This window comes from Sceloporus undulatus, chromosome 7 (genome assembly GCF_019175285.1).
Source record: "Sceloporus undulatus isolate JIND9_A2432 ecotype Alabama chromosome 7, SceUnd_v1.1, whole genome shotgun sequence".
Taxonomy (NCBI): domain Eukaryota; kingdom Metazoa; phylum Chordata; class Lepidosauria; order Squamata; family Phrynosomatidae; genus Sceloporus; species Sceloporus undulatus.
The window spans coordinates 31,069,410-31,092,319 of record NC_056528.1 but is presented as its reverse complement, the minus strand read 5'-3'; the positions used below and the strand labels follow the sequence as shown (position 1 = coordinate 31,092,319).

The 22,910-nt window shown below is 48.3% G+C and overlaps 1 protein-coding gene across 5 annotated transcripts in view; it reads right to left on the bottom strand.

The window, feature by feature from the left end:
* Nucleotides 1-22,910, bottom strand: part of DLG3 (discs large MAGUK scaffold protein 3) — a 59,469-nt gene that overhangs the window by 28,844 nt on the left and 7,715 nt on the right. For 3 of the 5 annotated variants that reach the window (XM_042477948.1, XM_042477950.1, XM_042477953.1), the window contains 6 exons: nucleotides 5,438-5,491; nucleotides 3,646-3,696; nucleotides 2,169-2,293; nucleotides 1,472-1,641; nucleotides 643-779; nucleotides 192-336 (listed from right to left, as the gene is read on the bottom strand). In XM_042477948.1, coding sequence (XP_042333882.1) covers nucleotides 192-336; nucleotides 643-779; nucleotides 1,472-1,641; nucleotides 2,169-2,293; nucleotides 3,646-3,696; nucleotides 5,438-5,491 — 682 coding nt within the window. Of the gene's footprint in view, nucleotides 1-191; nucleotides 337-642; nucleotides 780-1,471; nucleotides 1,642-2,168; nucleotides 2,294-3,645; nucleotides 3,697-5,437; nucleotides 5,492-16,244; nucleotides 17,059-22,910 lie in introns of those variants that run through there. The other 2 variants (XM_042477949.1, XM_042477952.1) reach the window with 1 other exon arrangement.

Genomic DNA, 22,910 nt, shown 5'->3' with positions numbered 1-22,910 from the left:
TATCTATCTATCTATCTATCTATCTATCTATCTATCTATCTATCTATCTATCTTCTTAATGAAATGATTGCATTAATTTTCTTGCATGGAAACCAGCCTCCAGGGATCAAACCAGAGAGCTCTGGCATGCAAAGCCAGGATCCCTCCCCAGGGGATAATGCTGCGGAGGGGGAGTAAAGGCAGGTACGTACTGCTGGCATAGTCGGGCGGCGCGTACATATCGTTGAGGTGGGCGCTGCCCGGTTTGGCCACCTTCAGGTACACCATGTCCGAGGTGTTCTTCAGAGCGGCCACGGCCTCTTCGTGCCGGACGTCCTGCAGGTTGGTGTTGTTCACCTGGAGCGTGTAAAAAAGGAAGGAAAGAGAGATGTGAGACTGAGTGCCTGGTAGTTGTGTGTGTGTGTGTGTCTTTGAATTTATTTAGTTAGTTTTGCTATAATTTATATGGCTTTGGCATCTGCGTTGGCAAACTAACTGAAAGCCAGTGTGGCATAGTGGTTTGACCAACACTGGATTATAACTCTGGGAGACCAGGGATCAAATCCCACACATCTAGGGCCCAGCAATCTCATGCCAAGCGATGTTCATCTAGGATCGTTCACCCCAATGGCACTCAGAGAAAGAAGAAGGTTGCATGCTCACTGCTAGCAGCCGGTCCCCAATCTGCAGTCGCCCGTCCTTCTGGGCCGCTCCTCCTTCGATGATCTTGGTGATGTAAATGCTGTTGTCTCCTGGGATATGCTGGTTTCCTATGCCACCTGCGATGCTGAAGCCCAGTCCTGGGAGAGAGAAAGAAAGAAAGAAAGAAAGAAAGAAAGAAAGAAAGAAAGTTCAGGCTCAGCTATGGCTTTGCCCCCCTTCCATCCCACTGAAAAGTCCCTGGGGATCTCCATCTCTCCTGCTCATGGACTGCCTTCTTTTTTCTTCCGCATTCCCAAATTTTCCTATCCTACTCTTTTTTTTTTAATCCCAAGACCCCACAAATATCTGTTTGCAAATACTTTTCAAAAATGTGGCTGTTTGGAACCTTTTGGCTCCCCACTGTTTCCCCAAATCCTGAAAAGAAAACTGTGGAGCAAGTCTTCTGCTGCTCCAGAGAATAGGATACGGAACAATTGATGCAAACTACAGGAGAAGAGATTCCAGCTCAACATTAGGAGGATCTTCCTGACAGTGAAAGAACTGTCCAAAAGTGGAAGATGTTGCTGCCTTGCAGAGTGATGGAGTCTCCTTCTTTGGAGGTCTTTAAACAGAAGCTGGATGGCCATTTGTTGGGGATGCTTTGATTGTGAGTTCCTGCATGGCAGAAGAATGGGGTTGGACTGGATCAGGGCCCTTTTTGGGGTCTCTTCCAACTCTAGGATTCTATGATTCCCAAAACCAGAAGCAGCAGCTTGCTTTCCATGGAGGGAAAGATGGTTGCTGCTCTTCCCATACATAGTGGACCCCTGGCCCCAGTCCAGAGCATCACCTTTGGGTCCCTTCATGAGGTTGACCTCCATGATGGTCTCTGGTGGGGGCTGCCTCCGCCTCACCAAGAGCCGGACCACTGGACCAGCTTCCTTCAGCGCCTCCACGGCTTTGCTGTGGACCACTTCGGAGACATCGACTTCGTTTACCCGCAAGACACAGTCATTCACCCTGAGAGCAAGAGGAAGAGGAAGAGGAGGAGAATCAGGAGGAAGGCTTCAACCCCAGGGTCCCAAGACAGAGGGCAGTCCTCAGTCCAGGGTCAGCTGGTTTAAATCAGGCTGGTGTTTTAAACCACGGTTTAAACCAGGTTAGTTTTTAAACATTTAATCATTTTAATTTTGGGGCTAAAAGAATTCTTGCTAGTGAGACTATATATAAATAATTTTTTCCAACACTTCTTTCTGAGCTGTGTTTGGATCTTATGTATCATGTTACGTATGGATATCTCTGGCAACCGGTCATGCGATATATTAAGTGTTTTACAAATGGTCTCATGAATTTGTATCCAGAATCATTTTATCGTTGGGCAAGTCCGATGTATAGGGAGCTTTTTAATATTTCTGCCAAAGAAATAAACACCTGGGATCAATATGTCCCAGCAAAACCATTGGGGTGCTTCTTCATCCAAGTCAAAATGGGGGCAGAATCCATGCTTGGCTCCATAGGAATCTGTACTAGACCTGGGCAATACTCACCCCAGCCGCCCATCCATGGCAGCCGCTCCACCTGGGATGATCTTAGTGATGAAGATGCCGGGATCGTCGGGAATATGTGGGTTATCGATGCCCCCGGCGATGCTAAACCCGAGGCCGGAGTTACCCTGGAAAAAAGACAGGAGCTTGACGCATGTTTGCACAGACCCAGACAGTCTCCTCCCAATGAGAATCTGTATTAATCAGAACAATGCAGCAATTGAAAGGCAGCAAGAGATTTGTTCTTCCAAAGGCACTATCTGCTTGTGCTTGAAATGCGTTTTCTGCCTCTAATCCCGGTGGAAAAAACCCTCAAATGCTCCCTGCCTTACTGCAAACATGCTTCTGCAACCTGAAAGTTGCAACTGCAGATCTGTGTTTCTCCATCCTCCCTGAGTCAATGCTGCTAAAAAATCCTCCAGCTAGACAGCCCTTCCAGCCCTTTCCTGAGCATGCAGCAACAGCAAAACAAGAGAGAAAAGGGGGGTAATAAATGGCAGCTAAGCCTGCCCCACCAGCCACCCCCAGGATGTTTAAAAAGCCTAGGCCTAGAAGTTGCTTTGCCAAAATGGAAATTGTCACAAAAATGGCAAAAGGAAAGGTCATCCTTGGATCCATTTTGAAAGAAGCCTTCAAGTGGTCTCTACAGGTTGAGTCTTCCTTATGCAAAATGTTTGGGACCAGACATGTTTTGGGTTTTAGTTTTTGGGGGGGCTTTTGGGATATTTGCACATGCATAATGAGATATCTAGGAGATGGGACCCAGTTCTAAACCCGAAATTCATTTCTGTTCCATATACCCTGAAGGTAAATGCATACAATACTTTTAATTCCTTTGAAAGTCTGTGTACACTGAACCATCGGCAAGCAAAGGCATTGCTACTCTCTCAGCCACCCATGGAAAATAATCTGGATTTTGGAATATTTTGGGATTTTGGAAAAGGGAGACTCAACCTGCAGAAGGTTCAAAATGTTGAACTGACCTGGTTGTTTTATTTCCCAAATGCACACGTTGTCAGTTTCGAATAACATGTTTGCTGAAACATATTGCACTGGTCTTCTTTTTAGTGGTATAGGAACCTACATCTATATCCTTACTGTATTCATTTGGTACCAGAAGAAGAAGACTTTTAGAGACTTCTTCTCTAAAGAAGTCATACCCAGGAAGGCATTAACTTTGTTAACTAAGGCGTACCAGTATGCATACACACAGACAGAGAGATTGTACCTGAAGCCCTAGAATGCATTTGCTTGCATGGTTGGTAAGACGAAAGATGATAAAACAACCCTGAAGATGCATATTTTACTTTTTTGGACTGCGTCCCCTGGAATCCCCCAAACTGCACATCAAATTCTAGGAGCTGCAGTCCAAAAACAGAAACCAAAGAGAAAGACGGATAGAGGAAGGCTTCCAAGAGTATAATTCCAGGGACCAGAAACTCCAGCCCTGGCACTGAGTCCCTGGCAAAACGCCACTCACCCTTTCCAGGACAATCTCTTCATATTTGAACATCCCGTCGCTGCCATTCACCTGGGAGAGCAAAACAGAGGAGGCTGAGAAAGGCATACATTCCCTAGGAGAACAACAAAGCGTGGAATCTAGGAACGTCGTCCATGCTTCCCATGCTTTCTTCAGTAACATGGAGATGGAGGCTGGGTTCAAGAGTGGCCATGTTCTACCATTTCCAGCCATATGGTTCTTTTCATGGCTTTTTCAACTTCCAAGACCCCAAACTTCCTGTTCAAACAGTTGCCCTCTGCAAACGGAAGTCCCAATTTCATATATATGCCAAATTACATACCCAGATGCCCGACCCACCATATTTATACAGTAACTAACTTCAATGGGGATACACCTTTACAGCCCTCCAATGCCGATCAATGGCCTCGGCTGTGGTTCATGGGCATTATCAACCAATCGCTTGGGAAGAAAGAGTTTGCCCATGTGGACCCAAATACAGTTGAAGACCTAACCCATTATTTACTTGTAGGCTCCCTTTATGAAGATATAAGAGGGACTTTATTCAAAGAGCTAGGATTGGTACCAAACCGTTGGGGTTCACAGTTGATTTTTTATTAGGGGACACAGTACTATACACTTCTGAAAAGGTACCCTGCTTTGCCTTTAAAGCACCAATTTTAAGGAGCAAGTTTTGTAAAGATTACTTCTTTATTTATTAAATGAGGTTGTAGCGGAGGGGTAGCCACGGGGGGAGGCAGATTGGGGCATAGAGTGCCCCCCAATAAAAATCCTTCCCCCTCAAATGTTCGCATCTAGGACTCTTTGCTGGACCTGATGGGTATTTATTTTGATGCAGCATGTTCTCTTGATCCGACTGTCCTTCCAATTTGGGGACAGATTACTCACCGTGCTCATATATATACTTTCAAAAGGCGAAGGGGCAAGAGACAGCAATATTGAATTTTGTCCAGGAACATTATGACCGCGACAACATGTTGCTTCTGCCTCCAGCGTGTGCACTTTGCAGCTGAGGCAGTGCATCCCCAAGGAAAGTCCCCTTCGGTCCCCAAATTCCTAGCATTGGATACAGTGAGGCGCTGAAAGCTGTTCACTTCCAGAAACCTCCTTTTATTTGCTGCCTTCCCATTCCTTGGGTTACTCGCTCTCCCCTTTGCTCTGGAAGCTTAAACTCCAAATCTCTAAATGCTCAACTTTAAATTGCTGCAATGCTAGAAGATGAGGCTCTATTACACATTCATTTTTAGCATGGAAAAGAAAAAAAGACCCTTAGGGTTAATTTTTAAAAGTGAGACAGATCTTGGAAAATTCCAGTCAAAATGCCTTTGCCGGACAAAACGCATGTGGCTCCCAAGTCTGTTTCTATTGCCCTCTCCATAGTTCCCGCATTGCCCTCTTCCGACACAATGTGGGAACTGCCTCCGGGAGTTGCGGTTTAAATTGGTTAAATTGCAATGTTTCAGATATATATATTTTTGAATCTCATTTTAAAAAAACCCTAGAAGTCAGCATCTAGTCGCTTGCTGTTCTTCGTAAAGACAAGAGAGATGCCAAAACCCAGGCATGGATCTCAAGAGATGGGTCAGCCTTGGAGAAACATGTTGATCTCCATAAATAAAAAGGAAGGACTTCTAGGAGATTCACTGAAGACAGACAAATATTGATTATATTGCAATTGAGGGGATTGTATTATTTGGGCGCCAGTATACCGCATGGTTCCTTTTCTGACTCCTTTCTTTATTGATATGAATGTTAAACTAAATAATAAATAGTAAGTTGGAGAGAGACTTACGGAGAGGGTGGGCTCCAGGGTATCCGTGTTGACAATGATGGGCGAGGGACTGGCCTGGAAAGAGAGAGACACGAGACACACCATCGGTCACCCAGCCTTCTTTCATCAAAGCCAAGGCTGTTGGTCAGCTCTTCTGACCTGCCAGGCCAAGCGAGGCCAGGTCCCCCAACAATGAGTTTCATAGGCTCCATAGAACCAAAAGGGACCCCAAGGGCCAGCTAGTCTAACCCACTTCTGCCAGTGCAATGAATCCATAGAATCCTAGAGTTGGAAGGGCCATCCAGTCCAACCCTATCCTGCCATGCAGGAACTCTCAATCAAAGCCTCTGTTTAAAGACCTCCAAAGGAGACTCCACTACATTTCAAGGGAGCATCTCCCATTGTCAAACAACTCTTATTGTCAGGAACTTCTTCCTAATGTTGAGGTGGAATCTCTTTCCCTGCAGTTTGCATCCATTGTTCTGGGTTCTGTTCTCTGGAGCAGCAGAAAACAAGCTCACTCCATCCTCAATATGACATCCTTTCAGATATTTAAACAAGGCTAACATCATGTCCCCTCTTAAGCTTCTCTTCCCCAGGCGAAACATCCCCAGCTCCCTAAGTCTCTTCTCACTGGGCTTTATGGTTTCCAGACCTGTCACCATTTTGGTGGAATCTCTTTTTCTGAAGCATGCATCCATTGCTCCATTGGGTCCTATTCTCTGGAGCAGCAGAAAACAAGTTTACTTCATCCTCAATATGACATCCCTTCAAATACTTAAGCAGGGCTCTCATATCACCCCTTAACCATCTCTTTTCCAGGCTAAACATCCCCAGCTCCCTCAGTCTTTTCTCATAGGCCTTCATGGTTTCCAGGCCCTCCTTTGGACATGCTCCAATTTGTCCACATCCTTTTTAAGTTGTTTTGCCCAGAACTGGACACCTGATTATTCCAAGTGAGGCCTGACCAAAGCAGAATAGAGTGGCACTATTACTTCCCTTGATCTTGACCTATACTTCTATTGATGCAGCCTAGAATCACATTGGCCTTTTTAGCTGCTGCATCACACTGTTAACTCATGTTCAACTTGTGATCTACTTGGACTCCTAGATGCCTTTCACACATACAGTATAAGTCTCCTTAAGCCAGGTGTCCCCCATCCTAGAGCTGTGCATTTCATTTTTCCACCATTACATTTCTCCATGTTGAAATTCATCCACCTCTAAAGCACGTCTAAGAGGAGGCCACAATCCAATGTCTGCTTCAAAATCCCCAACCGAGGTGAGTCCACCGCCTTCCACTAAAGGTCCAAATACAGTGTTTTGGTCTTCCAGGTTAAACACTTGAAGGGATGTCATTCTGAGGATGGAGCAAGCTGGGACTTCAACTCCCAGAGGCCTCAGCTAGCTTGGCTAACAGTCAGGAATTCTGGGAGCTGAAGTCCAAAAAATCTGGCGGGCCAAATTTTGTGAAACATTGGACTAAAAGAAAAGGGAATTTGAGAGAATTCACAACAAAATGGGGATGCATGCTTGCCAACGCTAGCCTTGCCAACGTTGGGATAAAAGGGGTTCCTTGTTTCCAAGGAGGGATGCGGGGTGGCATGGATCGAAGGAGAAAACGGCCATGCTGTGTGTGTGCTGGCGTTGATGCCTATGTTGGGGGAAGTAATAGGGCCATTGTCCCGCAAAGGCAGAGGATGGTCATCCAATGGTACCCTGGATTCTGCAAGAGGTTGGAAGATAGTTTCTCCCGCCTGGAGGTGGAGGGCAAGTTGTTTCTGCCCAAGGATGCAGCTGCGTCTTACAATGTCCTGTCACTTTCCTTTCCATCCAAAAGGCTGCCTCCTATTCTTCTTGCTCATTCAATCTCTTTGCGATGCTCGAGGCGGCACTCAGGACCCAGCCAAAAGATGCCCATCTTGGCCTGGTTTCTCCGGTGCAGCCAAGAAGATGCTGAAGCCCTGAGGTCTGGGGGGGCTTTCTATAGGATTTGGAGCTGGAAAAAAAGCTCCAGAAATGAACATAGCACAGAGAAGGAGGGAGGAAAAGAGGGATGCCAGCAAAACAGAGAGGCTAGCAAGACAGGCAATTGCAGGGGAAGGTCAAGATGATGGGCTGCCTGCGTCTGTGAAATTCATATTTTTCAATCTCTGCAGGGCTGGGGCCTTATGACTTGGTGTTGGCAGCTGGGCTATCTCTTTCCTCCCTTAGCAATTTAATTTCTCTGTCCTTTTGTTCTGGGATTCAAGGCAACAGACGCAAACTAAAATGCAACCAAGTATAAGGCTGCAACGACACTTAGCAAAATCCCATAGTAAAGCATAGGGTCATAGAGTTGGAAAGAGATCTCAAGGGTCGAGAAGTCCAAACCCCCTTTGCCATGTAGGAATAGGCCACCAAAGCGAATGAAATCATGAGCAAATTAAAAACAACACCAATATAAAGGACGTATCAATTAAAAACAATGTCAATATAAAGGACGTTTCAGTTCAAAAACAAGCACAAGGCAGCTTGCTCCCATTAAAAGCCCCTTCTTCAGCAGCCAGTTGCTGCCCATAGCCCTGCTTGAAGGAAAATGCCTTTGCCTGGCAAGAGAAGGTTAACATACAAATGAAATAAATAATACATAAAATAAATCAATAACCGGAACGGCACCAGTCTCACTTTGCTTGGAAGGGAGTTTCACCGACACAAAGAAGCCACTGAGAAGGCCCTGGAAGAGTATGTCGGTCCAGAGGGGCGGCTTGGGACTGTCTCACTTTTGCAAGAAATTCACTGATTATTTAACCTATTTAATAACCAACCACCTTCAGTTCAGAAGAAAGGCACAGGAAAAGCACCAATGTGGCTTTATTGCTTTATTTATCTATGGTATTTATGCCCACTCTTCAGCTTTAAAGGCAGGAGGGCCCAAGTTGGATCAGCATCATCTCCAGGGGACACACACACACACACACACACACACACACACGAAAAGCAGATTCGTGTGTGTGTGTGTGTGTGTGTGTGTGTGTGTGTGTAGGAATCTGCTATCCAGCTTCATCTCCATAATATATATATATATATATATGGAGAAGGTCTGGATGACAGATTCCAAAAAATACCCCTCTCTGCTTTGGCAAATTAGGTGATCTTGGGCTAAATTGGCAAAAAGTTTGATCTGGTGTTAAGGTAATGTCCTATACTGCTCAGGAAACAAAATATATAATAGATAGATGATAGATAGATAGATAGATAGATAGATAGATAGATAGATGATAGATAGATACAGACAGACAGACACAGACTGAAGACAGACAGGCAGACAATAGATTGATAGATCTATGGATAGACAGCTCTAGATAGACAGACTGAATATACAGCCTAGAAAATAAACAGATGATAGATAGATAGATAGATAGATAGATAGATAGATAGATAGGAAAACAGACAGATGATAGATAGATGATAGATAGATAGATGATAGACAGACAGACAGACTGAATACATAGCTTGGAAAATAGAGAGAGACAAGACAGACAGACAGAGGATAGACAGTCTGCAAAATAGATGACAGATAGATAGATATCCTGGAAAACTTCCATTTTGTCCACAACTCCCAAAATCCCCAGCTGGCCGTGTCATGCGGGGGATTCTGGGATCTATCTATAGTTAAAAAAAAAAAACAGTGAACCTTTCCCAGCCTGGACTCATGCAACCTCCGGTTCCCGAATGCTGAGGGGGCGAGGCAGGAAGCTTCCAGTCCGGCTGTGGGACTTCCGGAGCCATCTGCCAGTAGCCCACTTGGCTACCAAAAGCCAGGCAGATGGGCCTCTTTCCGATCCAGAAAGTCTGCTCTTAAGGCTCTGGCACCATCATGCCGCTTTCCTTGCAGCTCGACAGGAGAAAAGGCACGGCAAAAGTGGCACCGGCGCCAAGACTTGGAAGCCAAGGCCAGAGCCAATGGGATTTACCTTTGGGGCAAGTGCGGACAAGGCCAGGTTGGCTGGTTGGGAAGTGGCCATGAATCCAAAGTCTGCCATAAAAGGGGTGAGAGATAACCCTGTCCCATGCAAAGGCCAGCCTACAATGCTTTTCTGAAGGAGAGGAACGGAGCCAAGCAAGCACTGATCCAATCTGCAAAGGACGCAAAGCTACCCAATTTGGGGACTAGGCTGATTATTCCGAAGCAGACTTTGCACACTGGCAGAGCTGGGATTGCAAAAGCAATCGATCCCCTTGTAGTGACCTGAAAGCATTGGTGGGACCAAGGTAGGACCTTGGAGTAGCATGAGTTTCTGTATAAAATCAGTTAAGCAATAAGTCTCAGAGAGATGAAGTGGCCCACCTGCTTTTCAGCCTCCTCTTGGGCCAGGATTTAGTGGGAATATTCTGCGGTCCTGGCCAAGGGAGGATAAAACCGTCCAATTAAAAAGATTGTATGTACAGCACTGTGTAAATTTACAGTGCTTTATAAATAAAGGTTAATAATAATAATAATAATAATAATAATTTGGAAATGGAGGCTGCTGAACAAAATTCACGTGGCATAGCTCTTGGCATCTTCTTGGAGAAACAACGGGCCTTTAGGCCAAGGAAACCAATGCGCTCACAAGACACCCCAAATGTTCTCCCCAATGTTTGTAATGTTATACTGTTTTTAGTTGATGTTTTAATTGTTTTATGGCACAATATTTTTAGAATTGTTATTGTGAGCTGCCTTGGGTCCCGTCGGAAAAAAGGCAGGATAGAAATCAAATAAATAAATCATAAAAGATGGAGAGAGATGTTGTAGTTGTTGCTATTGTTGTGTGTCTTCAAGTCATTTCTGACTCATGGCAACCCTAAGGTGAACCTACCATGGGCAAGACTGGTTCAGAGGAGGTTTACCATTACCATCCTGAGTGGGCTTTCCACAGCCAAGCTGGGATTTGGACCCTGGTCTCAACCACTCCAGAAAATTATGATCAGGAGCAAAGGGGGATCCCAGGCCATTGAGGGCCAGTCCAGAGAAGTTGCTCCCTTGCTCCCCACCTCCTGGAAATGCTTTAAAATAGATGTGGCGAGGGCATTGGCGGGCATGAAGTGGGGGGCATCCATGCTCTCTGAGTCACAGCCGTTGCTGGAATGAACCCGTCACGGCAAGCACCCTGCCTGGCACACAACATACGGAGCAGCGGGGAAGAGAGGGCATACCATCCATCTGTCCAGGCACTCATGCATCCATGCACAGGGTTGCATCCCTTGCATTGCCAATGCTGCTCCTTCTGCAAGGCCTCTGCCTTGACCCTCCCTGCCTTTGCCACTAATGCCACTGTCCAGGCTTGGTTGCTCCCATGCCAGGGAAGGAAAGGCGTCTTCCTTCCACTGGGCCACCCCCAGACTGGTCTGGCTTCTTCCCTCCGCTCCTGCCACCCCGTTTTCCCCATCCCACACCCCACGCGCCATTGCACCCCCTCTTTCTCCGCCTCCACCTTCCCAGCGCAGCATCTCAACGCTGCTGCTGCTCCTGAAGAGGAAGGCGAGTAGCCATAGCAACCTCACCCTGCCAACCTCCCCACCTCCCCATCCCTTCCCTCGGCAATCCTTCCCCATCCCCAAGGTAATAGTGGTACCCTCCCAAGGATGACCCCACGTGGCACACCACCAGGGCATCATGGTGACCAGCCCCTGGCGAATTTGACAGCTGCCCACTTGCTGGTGGCGGGGGTCTCCGTCTTTGTGCACAGAGCTCCATCCTCACCCCAAATCCCCTACTCTGCCGCCCCCTCCCAAATCTATGCCAGCCTCCTAATGCCACATTTCTTCCTTGGCTACCCACTCCTTTTGCCTCAGGCAACCGGGGAAGGCCAGCCTTGGCGCCAGGAGGCCCGAGAGACACCCCAACACCCATGCGCACACTCACACCCACACCCCCATCTCCTACCCAAATTCTCAGGACTCCTCTTTATCCCTGAAAACACTTTGTACCTGGAAAATCAGGTCAACCGATGTGAAGCTCCCCCATACACTCTCCATCTCTCTCTCTCTCTCTCTCTCTCACACACACACCCTGCAGCACATGGCACATGTTGTGCAAAATGAGGAAAAACCGCTCTTATTTGCACCCACAATCTCTAACAATTGCCCCTTTCAACCTGGCTGCCTTGATGACATTTTGCAGGGGTTTTTGTGAGGGTCAGGAAGCTCGAACATTGAAAGCAACTGGCATGTGGAAACCAGCACCTTAGAATCTGGATTGGACCAAGGAATGACCACTGCAAGGCTGTTTTCCTGACCCCAGAGCCTTTCCATGCTGCCCTGTCCACCCTTTGGCTGGCCAAAATGAGAAGAAGGTGACTGGTCCCCCATTGAGGCTTCCAGAAATGCCAATCCATCTTCTAATCCCCCTTTGTTGTTGTGTGCCTCCAAGTCCTTTTTGATTTATGGCAACCCTAAGGTGACCCTATCATGGGTTTCTTCAGATGGGGTTTGCCATTGCCATCATCTGGGGCTGAGAGTGTGCGACTTGCCCACAGTCACCCAGAAGGTCTCCATGGCTGAGCCACGTATAAGCTATATATTCCCCTAGCTATTTTAGATACAAAATACCACCACTCCCCAAGTTTTTTTCAAAAGCAAAAGGGGACTCCTAGATACTTCACGTTTGCAGTCACCCAATTTTGCCCAACTGTGTGGTCACCAGAGGGTTTCAGGGACAGAAAACCAGGCCCCAGACCAGTGGTCACTGGTGGATCCAGCATCAAGTGATAAATCCATTTTGGTTTGGATAGCACCAAAGGAGCTAGTCAAGATGCTGAATGTATGTCTGGGGAAATATAGTTCAGTACCTTGGACATCTCCACTAACATCTGAGCAGAAACCTGGATTCACTGTCCCACTGACATGGGAGCGAGCGCCAGCCATTGCCCACCTTTGGCTTAGGCCAAGATGGATTAGACAGGAGTGGAAATCCTGCAAACGTCTAGATATTCCAAGAGTCCTCCGGCTAGTTTAGGTTGAGCAATGCTGGGAACTGTAATCCAACAAAATCTGGAGGGTTGCAGTTTCCTCCTCTAGTTTAGGTCAAAGTGAGCCTACCAAGGCACCAGTCTGTTTCTCCCAGTGGCCAAAGTCCTCTGGGAAAGTCCATAAGGAGGACACAAGGCCATGGGCAAACCCTTCCCTCCATTCGCCGTGTCAGAAGCTATTCATACAACATCAAGCCAAGAACTGAAGTTTATTCATTATCCATCAATTAAAATATTCCCATCGCTCCCTATTTCTGAGGGTCTCGGGTGCGTGGCGTATAACAAAATCATTTCAGAGCAGGTTAAAACAATACGAGCCGTTTCGAAAGACTAAAGGCAGATTAAACCATTTGACAACGATCAAGAAGCCATTAAAACAATTTAAAACAGAGTCAACAGTAACGCAGGGATTAAAAACAATTAGGCCCCAAAGGCTTGAATAAAAAGCCATGTTCTGACCTGGTGCCCAAAGGATACCAGCATGGGCACCAGTTGGGAAGGGTTTTCCAGAACGGCTTCCATATTTCACACAAATACACAAATGGGATGCTTAGGAGGACTCTTGTCCCACTCCAGCAGACCTCAGTCTTGGGTAGTGCATACAGGTTGCACCATGACAACCTCCAAACAACCAAAAGAAAAACCCAGCCTTGTAAGCAAGGAGGAAGACCTTTGGATCCCCAGCATTAATGGGCCCTTGCCTTTCCCATCATCCCCACCACAAGTGAGAGGACCTATCATCCAAGAACATCCAGAGGGTCACAGGTTGTGATGGGACCACAGAAGCATTTCAGGAGCGACTGGCATTGCCATGCTTTAGAAGCAAAGGGTAAGAGGCAATTCCATCATTACCATCACTCCTTGCTCCTTTGACCTCATTCCATGGGATTTGACCAAGGGCAGCAATAGCAATCGCAGTTATGTTTCTATTCCCCTTTTCAATGAACTCAGCACTCCCTAAGCCAGTGGTTCTCAACCTTCCTAATGCCACCCTTTAAAACAGTTCCTCATGTCATGGTGACCCCCAACCATACAATTATTTTCATTGCTATTTTCATATGTGTTTTCCAATGGTCTTAGGTGACCCCTGTGACCCCTAAAGGGGTTGCGACCCATAGGTTGAGAACTGCTGCCCTAAGCGGTTTACAAAGTGTAAGCCAGTTGCCCCCAACAAGCTGGGGACTCATTTTAGTGACCTACAGTAGGATGGAAGGCTGGGTCAACCTTAAAGAGCCTTCATGGGACAAACTAGGAAGTCTGGTTACACTGTCGGATGCAACACAAACCCTTCTGTGGCCACTGGAACAGAATGGATGAAACACACAGCAGGTAGTGTTTGCTGCCTCAAAAGCACCTTTCAAAATGCTGGAACATGGAGCAGAAGCCACATGTTCAGATCTTCATTGCATGCGCACACACACTCCGTCCCTCGGCAACTTTCCTTTAGATCTGCCCCCACAACCTGGGCCCTGCTGCAAGCTGGCTTGACAAAGATGGAGGAAAGGTAGATGTCTGCTTGTTTTCCTTCCTTTCCTCACCAGCCTCCTCCTTCCCCAGGCCTCCAAGGCTCCGGGAATGCAATGGCGTCTGCTCTGCTTCCCAGGCATCATCATCATCATCATCATCACCACCACCACCACCACCACATTCTACTTTCCACAGCTCAGGTTCTGCAATCTGTTCTGCTTGCAGAACCTGGATCGCCTAGCTGCAGAATTTTTCCAAAGATAAGGTGGCTGGGGAAGAAGGGCAATGGAGAGGAAAAAGAGGCTGTTCTCAAGATCTGCACTCCAGAATGGCACCAGACCTTTCCTCCCAGATACTGAATCTGTCCTCCAGAAAAGAAAATGAACCCCAGTGGGCTTGACACAGAGAAAGAGCAGGAGAGGTAGGCCATGGAGTCCTTTCAGAGAAAGGCCTTCTGCCCAGGCCTCTTCTCCATCTTCCCTCCCAAAAAAGAAAATGGCAAACCAGAGGGCAAGGAAGGCCAAGATGGAGAGGAGTGAAAAAGAGAAGAGGGAATAACATGGTAACCAGGGAGATGGAGGCAGGCGAGGCGTACAAGGGTCTCGGGGAGGCAGAATTGGGGGAAGAAGCGGTGAGTGTGCCCCCTTTTTGCCCCCCACCCCACAAGAGACCCTGAGTCAGGGAAGTGCCTCTGTGTCAGCCGGTCCCAGAAGGCGAAGGCGTGCGGATCAGTGCCCGGAAACTTCCCCTCTGCTGAGCGCACACGCTCCCACACACGTGTGGTGGAGAAAAAGGGGGCAAAGCAAACCCTTCCCTGTATCTCTGTGCCTACAACGGATCAAGACACCCCCCCAACACACACACACCACACATGCTTCTGATGCTTGGCAAGCAATTGCAGGTAACGCCAGGAGCCACCCCCGGGCACTCCAGTCCCCGATGACTTGTCAGCCTGGCAGGGGCACAGAGAGAGAGAGAGAGAGAGAGAGAGAGAGAGAGAGGATAGTTCCCTGGCTTTTCCTTGTCTGAGATGGCAAAGCCCACTGCCCACACATTTGCCACCACCCCCACATACACAGACACGCACACACACTGATGAGCAATGCCACCTTCTTCCCCATTTATCCCTCCATCCCTCCAGCACATGGCTCAGGCACACTCTGCCTAACATGGCGTATTCTGCAGGCATGCAGAGAGATGTGCTTCATGCTGTGAGCCCACTGCCACCCACCCACCCTGGCCTCCTATTCTCCCCTCTTTTCTGGCTGATGGCTGGGTGGGGGGCTGCACCCTGCTTCTGAAAAACAACAACCAATCTCAACCCATTTGCACCAAAATGCCCCTCGCCCTGTCTCCTTCCTTCCTTCCTTCCTTCCTTCCTTCCTTCCTTCCTTCCCACTATGGCTGGTGCTGCTGGACTGCAAAAGACAGGAGCTCTTCCCCTCCTGTCTGTCTGTCTATCTTGTCTCCAGCCCCCACCACCACCACTGCTGCTGCCTTGCCATGCATACACATCTTGTCACTGCCATTTTGGGAAGGATATTGGGGCATTCTGGCTCCCATCTGACAGCAATGGGGAGCAAAGGGAAGGCAAACACAGCAGACCACCTCCCCCCTAAAATGACACCCCTTGGCACCTGGAGCTGACTAGGGTTGGCATGAAGAGGCACAGAGTGGAAGGAGTGGGTGCAAGAAGATGGCAAAAAAAGATGGAGGAGGGAGAAGGATTCAGACGAAGTGAAGACACTGCATTGCCAAGGTGCCAACATAGGTTCCTGCTGGGGATGGGTCTTTGCCATCATTCCCACCACTACCACCATCACAGGACCCCTCTTGCCCTCCCTTCACCTCCAAGAGAGGTTGGCAAAGGTGCCAAATGAGGCAGGAGCCTCTCTGGAAGGTGGCAGCTGTGAAAGAGCATGGCACGCGCTGGCAAGGTGGTGGATGGACCAAGCCTCCATTTTACTGCCTCGCCATGCAGGCTCATCTCCACCCATTTTCTCTGCTCATCTGGCTGGCAAGGTTTTTTTTTGAGGGGGGGATTAAGGACCATGGGGGGGTGGAGGAGGAAGACTATCAGTGCCTACCCACACATTCACTTATGGCCAGGAGGCAAGGGGCAAAGTGATGCCCGAGTGAGCTTACATAAGAAGAGGAGAGAAGGAGACTCAAAGGGGAGAGAGAAAGAGATGCCCATTCTGTCAAGAGTGGCCATGTGGCACGAGGGATGGCAGGTGGCAAAGTGGGCACCGTGAGGCAGTTTGCTCCCTCGTCAACCATGGCAGGGCCTTTTCCTTGGACCCCAAAAAGATGAGGGCAAGGTGGCCACCCAAGACCACCTTCCTCCCTAGGAAGAAGACAGCACCCACCTGTTCATACCAGTCGCGGTTCGAGCAGGTGCACTCGGGCCACCAGCCGGGGCTGTTGCCATTCATTTTGGGGGTGCCCATGCCCCCACAGCCACCGCCGCCTCCGATGATGCCCCCTGCGCCGGTGCCAGCCCCACAGGTCTTGGCCTGGCTCTGTTTAGGGGGTGCCGGAGGGGGCACATTGTCCCTAGAGGTGGGGATGAGCTTGCCTTTGGTGCGGGCCGTGGGGGTGGCCACCCCACCTCCGCCTCCCCCTCCTCCAGCTTGGGAGGGGAGGGTCTGCGACCCATAGCCCCCGTAGCCCCCTCCGCCGCTGCCATACTGCTCCTGCTGCTGCCATTCTCCGTAGCTGGGGGGCTCCATCCTCCGGAGGGCCGCCATCCGTGTCACTTCGTAGCATTCCGGGCAGCGGCAGCAGTGGTGATGCTTGTGCATGGTCCCAGAGGTTGGGGGGCACCGGAGACAATGGAGGGGAGGCAGGGATGGGTCCTTCCTTCTCCTCTTCTTCCTCTTCCTCTTCTGCCCAGGTGGGGCTGGTGAGAGCGCAACACTCCAGAGCCCAGTTACCTCCAGAGGCGCCTTGGCATCATCACCAGTACCGCCGCCGTCTTCATCCCCACCATCCTCATCCTCCTCCTCTTCAGGGCCGTGGTCCTGCTCTTCCTCCCGGCTACCGCGTCTTCCTCCTCCTCATCCTCACGGCAGCAGCGATGGAGGCAGTGGCAGCGCTGCATCACCCAGCCCTTCGGTCCCTGCCAAGCTGGATTGGAGGGAGGGAAGAAGAAGAGGAGGAGGAGGAGGAAAGAGGGAAGAGGAGGAGGAGGAGGAAAGAGGGAAGAGGAGGAGGGAAGGATGGAGGGAGGGAGGGAAGGAGAGGCTGGGGGCTTCTGCCCACACCTCCTCTTTTGCCTGGGAGGTCTTGCGGGGGAGGTGAGGCGGCTGCTTCACTCTCTCTCTGGAGGATGCTGCATTTGGTCCTCTGGAAGATGAGAGTGGAAGAAAGGGGAGCAATGCCTGCCTGCCTGCCTGCCCCTTCCTTCCTTCCTTCCTTCCTTCCTTCCTTCCTTCCTTCCTTCCTCCCTTCCTCTACCTTTTTCTTCCTCTTTTTTCTCTCTTCTTTCCTTCCTTCCTGCCTGCCTTCCTCTACCTTCCTCTACCTTTTTCTTCCTTCTTTCTTTTCTTTCTTTCTTTCTTTCTTTCTTTCCTTCCTTCCTTCCCCCTTTCTCTCTCCAGCCTCCCTCTTCTTCTTCAGCCAATCCTGGCCTGGAAAGCAGGGGGCCCTTAAAGGCACAGCCCCAGAGGGTGACCTCCACTGGGGTGGGGTGGGGGGGTCTCTGGGTAGCCCCACAAACAGAGCCCCTCTCTCCCACATCTCCTTTCTTTCACCCTTGTCCTGTCCTTACAACCACCCTGCGAGGGAGGACAGGACTGAAGGAGGTGTGGAGTGGTCTACTAGGACTGAAACATGTGGTCTGCTAGGACTCCTAGATCCCTTTTGCATGTCGTCTTGTTCAACCAGGCGTCCTCCATCCTATATCTATGCATTTCATTTTTTTCTGCCTAAGTGCAGTGCCTTACATTTCTCTGTGTTAAAATTCATTTTGTTAAATGTAAAGTTGAGGGCACCCATAGTATTCTTTGTGGGTTTTTCAGGCTATGTGGCCATGTTTGGGAAGAGTTTATTCCTGACGTTTGACCGGCATCTGTGGCTGGCATCCTCGGGGAATATTGTTAATTTTGGCCCAGCTTCTAAGTACCTTCTCCTTCAACTCCAAACCCTAGGATTCCCACAGGATGCTGATTAAAGTGGAATTATACTATACCTATGTAATGCAAAAGGACTCCAGGAAGGTAGAGCATGCAATGAATGTGCTGTGAAAGGATATACAAAAGCCCTAGCATGTGAAGGGATAGCACAAAACGATACCCACACAGCTGAGGAATGCCCTCCTGCAACCAAGGTTGCCAGGAAGGATACAGGGCAGGACCCTTGCTCTTTCCTCCCTGGGAATCTCTTGGTCTCAATTCACTCTCTCCAAGCAGACATGATGCCCTGGGATGTTTGAGGGGCAAGGGGTCAGGATGGCATCCATGTTGTGGATGCTCAGATCCTTTTGGGAAGCCAAAGGCCAGGCAGTTCCTCCATCCCAGCCCCTTGCACTGTCTCCTTTAAGGGAGGGGGGCAATGCAACAGATTTCTGAATGGCTGCTCCCCCCCAACTCCGTGCCCACTCACCTCTTAGCCAATCAGATGGGCAAACCGAATTGCAGCAGCAGAGGTGTCTTAAAGGCACAGGGAAACCATTGCTCCATTTTCCCTCAAGAAAACCTTATGCCACCTTCACCCCGAAGGGGAAAGGAGCTTCAGCAATTTGAATGGCTCTGCCACAGACCCAAAGGGCATCCTCCTCTGCACAGCTGACATCTTACAAGGGGGTTACAATGGGGGAAATTCATCACCCTGAGGCCAACACCTATTTGCCAGAGATTCATTAATTAAATAGAATATTTATATCCCATCTCCTATACCGCTGGGTACCCAACCTGGGATGCCCAGCATCCACAAAGGGTGCAAGATGGCATTTCAGAGGATGCAACCAAAAGTGGCTTGTGTCCCTGAGTCATAATTTATTTTCCTGAATAAATCAGAATCTAATTGCTCAATTTATATTTGCATTTTATACATTGGGTTTAAAAATCCATGGATATGGAGGGCCAACTGTAACCATGTTTTCATTTGGCGATGGAATAAATGCAATGTAGGTGCCAATTGGGCTTCTAAGGGGAGCGTATGCCATAACTGGGGGGGTCCATATAAATTGTATATACTCGAATATAAGTTGAAAATCCCTTGTCTACGTCCTCCAATACATTGCCCTGGACTGATGCAGCAAAGATGAGGAGGAGCCCCCAGCAGACCCCAAACCTTGGGGTCTGAGACCCCCATTTTCAAATCCACAACAGCAAAACTCCATAACAGTATCCCTGCATGGCAAGTCGACAGATACTGTATGTAGGAAACAATGCCAAGTACAGTAGTCTTGTGCTACTTTTAAAACTATAACATTTGATTTCATGGAAAGATCACGTAATCTAGATAGAATTTTATCAGATGTACAGAGGCATCTGATGAAGTTGGGTTTAGTCCATGAAAGCTTATAGCTGGTGGGTGCCTTCAAGTCGTTTCCGACTTATGGCAACCCTAAGGTGAACCTATCACAGGTGTTTTCTTTAGGGGGGATTGCTATTGCCATTGCCATCCCCTGAGGCTGAGAGAGTGTGACTTGGCCAAGGTCACCCTATGGGTTTCATCGCTGAGCAGGGAATTGAATCCAGGTCTCCAGAGTCACAGTCCAATGCTCAAACCACCACACCATGAACACCAATACATCCCAATACATCTCTTTAGCCTTTAATTTAGCCACAGGACTCTCTCTTGCTTTTGGTAAGACAGACCAAATGGGAATTTGTTCGCAGAGCAATGCAATCACAAACGCACAACTCAACAGAGACATCATGGAAGGCAGTCACAATCCTAAACCTACATAATCCTGTTTCCAGGAGTGTCTCCACCTTTTTGGACACCTTTTCCCTAGAACTTTTCCCTCTTCCCTGTGGCTGGTTTTAAACAACCCTTTGCTTGGTAAAGAGATCTGTGAATCTCAAAACCTTGCATGCCATTTTCCTGCCTGCTTGGCCCAACAAAAGTCTCCATGCAACACTGATGATGATGATGATGATGATGATGATGATGATGATGATGATGATGATGATGATGGCCAGCATGGCTACCATTCCATTTTTCGTGGCGCCTCCCTCATTCCCCTTCCCTTCTGGCTTGCAGATCCCCTAAAAAAGGAAAACCCCCTTTTAGCCTAAGATGACTGGGCTGTTATTTTAAGAGACTCCCCGTTGAGGGGGCTTCGTGGAGGACTTTGGAAAATATCTTCGGAGGAAGCAAAGACTGCGATGTCAAGGAGGGCAAATTTAGAAAGCGATGCCACAGAGACGCAGCGCTGGCGAAGGCACCCAATCTGCACAAGTTTAATTTTAACTCTGCAGCTGCAAGCTCCCTGGATCCCCTTGAAGAAGGGGAGAGAAATCGGAGCAAGAAGGAGAGAAATAAATAAACCTGGAGGGAGGACAAAATTAAAGAGGCTGCATCCGCACTGCAAGAAATAATCCAGTCTGGCACCACTTTAACTGCCATGACTGAATGCTATGGGATTCTGGCAATTATGATTTCTTATAGGACCACAGGTCTCTAAAAGTTTCCGACTTGTGGCGAACCTATCATGGGGTTTTCTTGGCAAGTCTTTTTTGAAAGGGGTTGCCATTGCCATCCTCTGAGGCTGAGAGAGTGTGACTTGGTCAAAGTCACCCAGTGGGTTTCCACATCTGAGACGGGACTCGAACCCTGGTCTCCAGAGTCATAGTCCAATGCTTAAACCACTGCACCATGAAAGATTGCACCCCAGTACAACTGTTTAGCCTTTAATTTAGCTACAGGACGCTCTCTTGTTTTTGGTGAGACAGACTTCATTCACTTGGTTACCTTTCTGAATAAAGAAGGACATGCGTATAAAACAAAACAACTGAGTGGAATTCCCAGAATTCCAAGGCACTGAGCCATGGCAAGTTAAAGTGGGGTCAAACTGGATTATTTCTGCAGTGCATATGGAGCCAATGACAGAAAGGGTGCATCTGCACTGTAGAAATAATCCAATTTGACCCACTTTAAGGGTCATGGGTGCATCCTACAGAAACCTGGGATCTATAGCTTGGCGCATGCGCTCTTTGGTCAAAGAAGGCGGAAGACCTTGCAAAACTGCAGACCCCAGGATGTTATAGTTTGGCGCCGCAGCACTTAAAGTGGTACCAAAGTGCATCATTTCCACAATGTAGGTGCGCCCAGAAAGAAGCACACGCACATCAGCCTCTCCTCAGGCTTGCAAAGATGGCTGCTGTCCTGTCCAAAGGCATGAAGCTCACAGCCCATTCTGCCACCGCACCCTGAGTCAGCCGAGACAAACGCCCACCGGGCCACCAACGCCGCGTGGGTGGCATTCATTTTTTAAGTGGGAACACGCAAGGAGGGCTCCCAGGCCCGATCCTAAGCCTGCCGTCTCCCCTGCTGCACGCATGTGCGCATGCACATTCATGCCACTCCGGTTGCAGTCTGTCTCCTCCTGGCTCAATTGCAGACAGCAGCTGGGTTGCTAAGCAGCAGCAGGAACATGGCAGGCAGCGGGGGGGGAAAGGATGGAAGGAGCCCACGTGAATCGGCAAGGCTTCGGGGATCCATGCGCAGCCTAGAGGCCAGCCCCACACTCCCTCCCCCTTCCCCAGTGCCATGGAGATTGTTACTGGTTTTACTGGTCTGTCCCATGAGAGACCTCCAAGAGACCCAATTAGGAGCAGCCCTGCTCAGGTCTTGCAAATTCAGGGTGGCTTCATTGACTGAATCAATCCCTCTGTAATTTATATTATTATTATTACTATTATTTATTCTGTTCTTTTTACCTAAGGGAACACCTCTCTAGGAATCTCCAGGTGCTCCATCTGTGGTCAACATCTGCCAGAGGTTGATCATAGAATCATGCCATAGACCTACAAATGCCTTGAGAAGTGCTTTCTCTAGGAACTTCTAGCTCCTCCAGCACAACTCTATGGTTAACCTCCAGCAGAACTGTGCTGGAGAGAACATATTAATCTGGGGTTATCTCTTGCACCAGGCTCTGAGATGGCGGCCCAGGTCTGCACAACCTCCAGCAAAGACAGGAGACTTCCCTGCAGACTGCACTTGTTTTCTGCTACTAAGCAACTGAATTAACACAAACCACCACAAAACAGACGCCGCCATCCTTTCTTCAAAGGCCTGGCAGTCGAAGGATGGAGCCGAGAGCCAGGGAAAGCAGAAGGATGCCCAGCAAAGGTTCTGAACGAAGAACCTGCTTCGTCTCACAAGCAAAAACCCAAGTTAAGATAGCCTTCCTCATTGTACCAAAATGCATCTGAGGAAGCAGACTGAAGTCTAGGAAAGCTCCTGCTGCCAACTTCTTTCTTTCAGTGAGTCTCAAAGGCACTACAAGATGATGATGATGATAATCATCATCATCTCTTTACATACATACATCATCATAATCATCATCTCCTCTTTACATACTTCCTCATTATACTGCAACAAATTAAAACCAAAGAGAGCAAGAACCAACTTGATACAAAAGTTAGGAAACTGTCAAAGAGACAAAACACTGTCAAAAACCACTCCATTACAACAGTTTCCAAATGCATTCAAGTGCAGCAAAATACAGTGAAAGCACAACGCACACCATTCAAAGACAATTCTGCCACAATATAAATCAAAAGCAAACTGCATTGAAAATAAAAAAGGTCTTTGCAAAGTGGTAGAAAGAAAGCAGACAAGGGGCCATTGAGCTTCTCCTGGGAGCAAGCTTCACAATTTGAAAGCAGACCATTATTATTATTATTATTATTATTATTATTATTATTATTATTATTACAGAAGACAGGGCCTTCTCAGTGGCTGCTCCAAAATTGGGAAGCTCAGATGGCCTATTATTATTATTATTATTATTATTATTATTATTTTGTATCATGTCTTTTTAGACTATAAGCCTGAGGCCAGGGAACCGTCTAATTAAA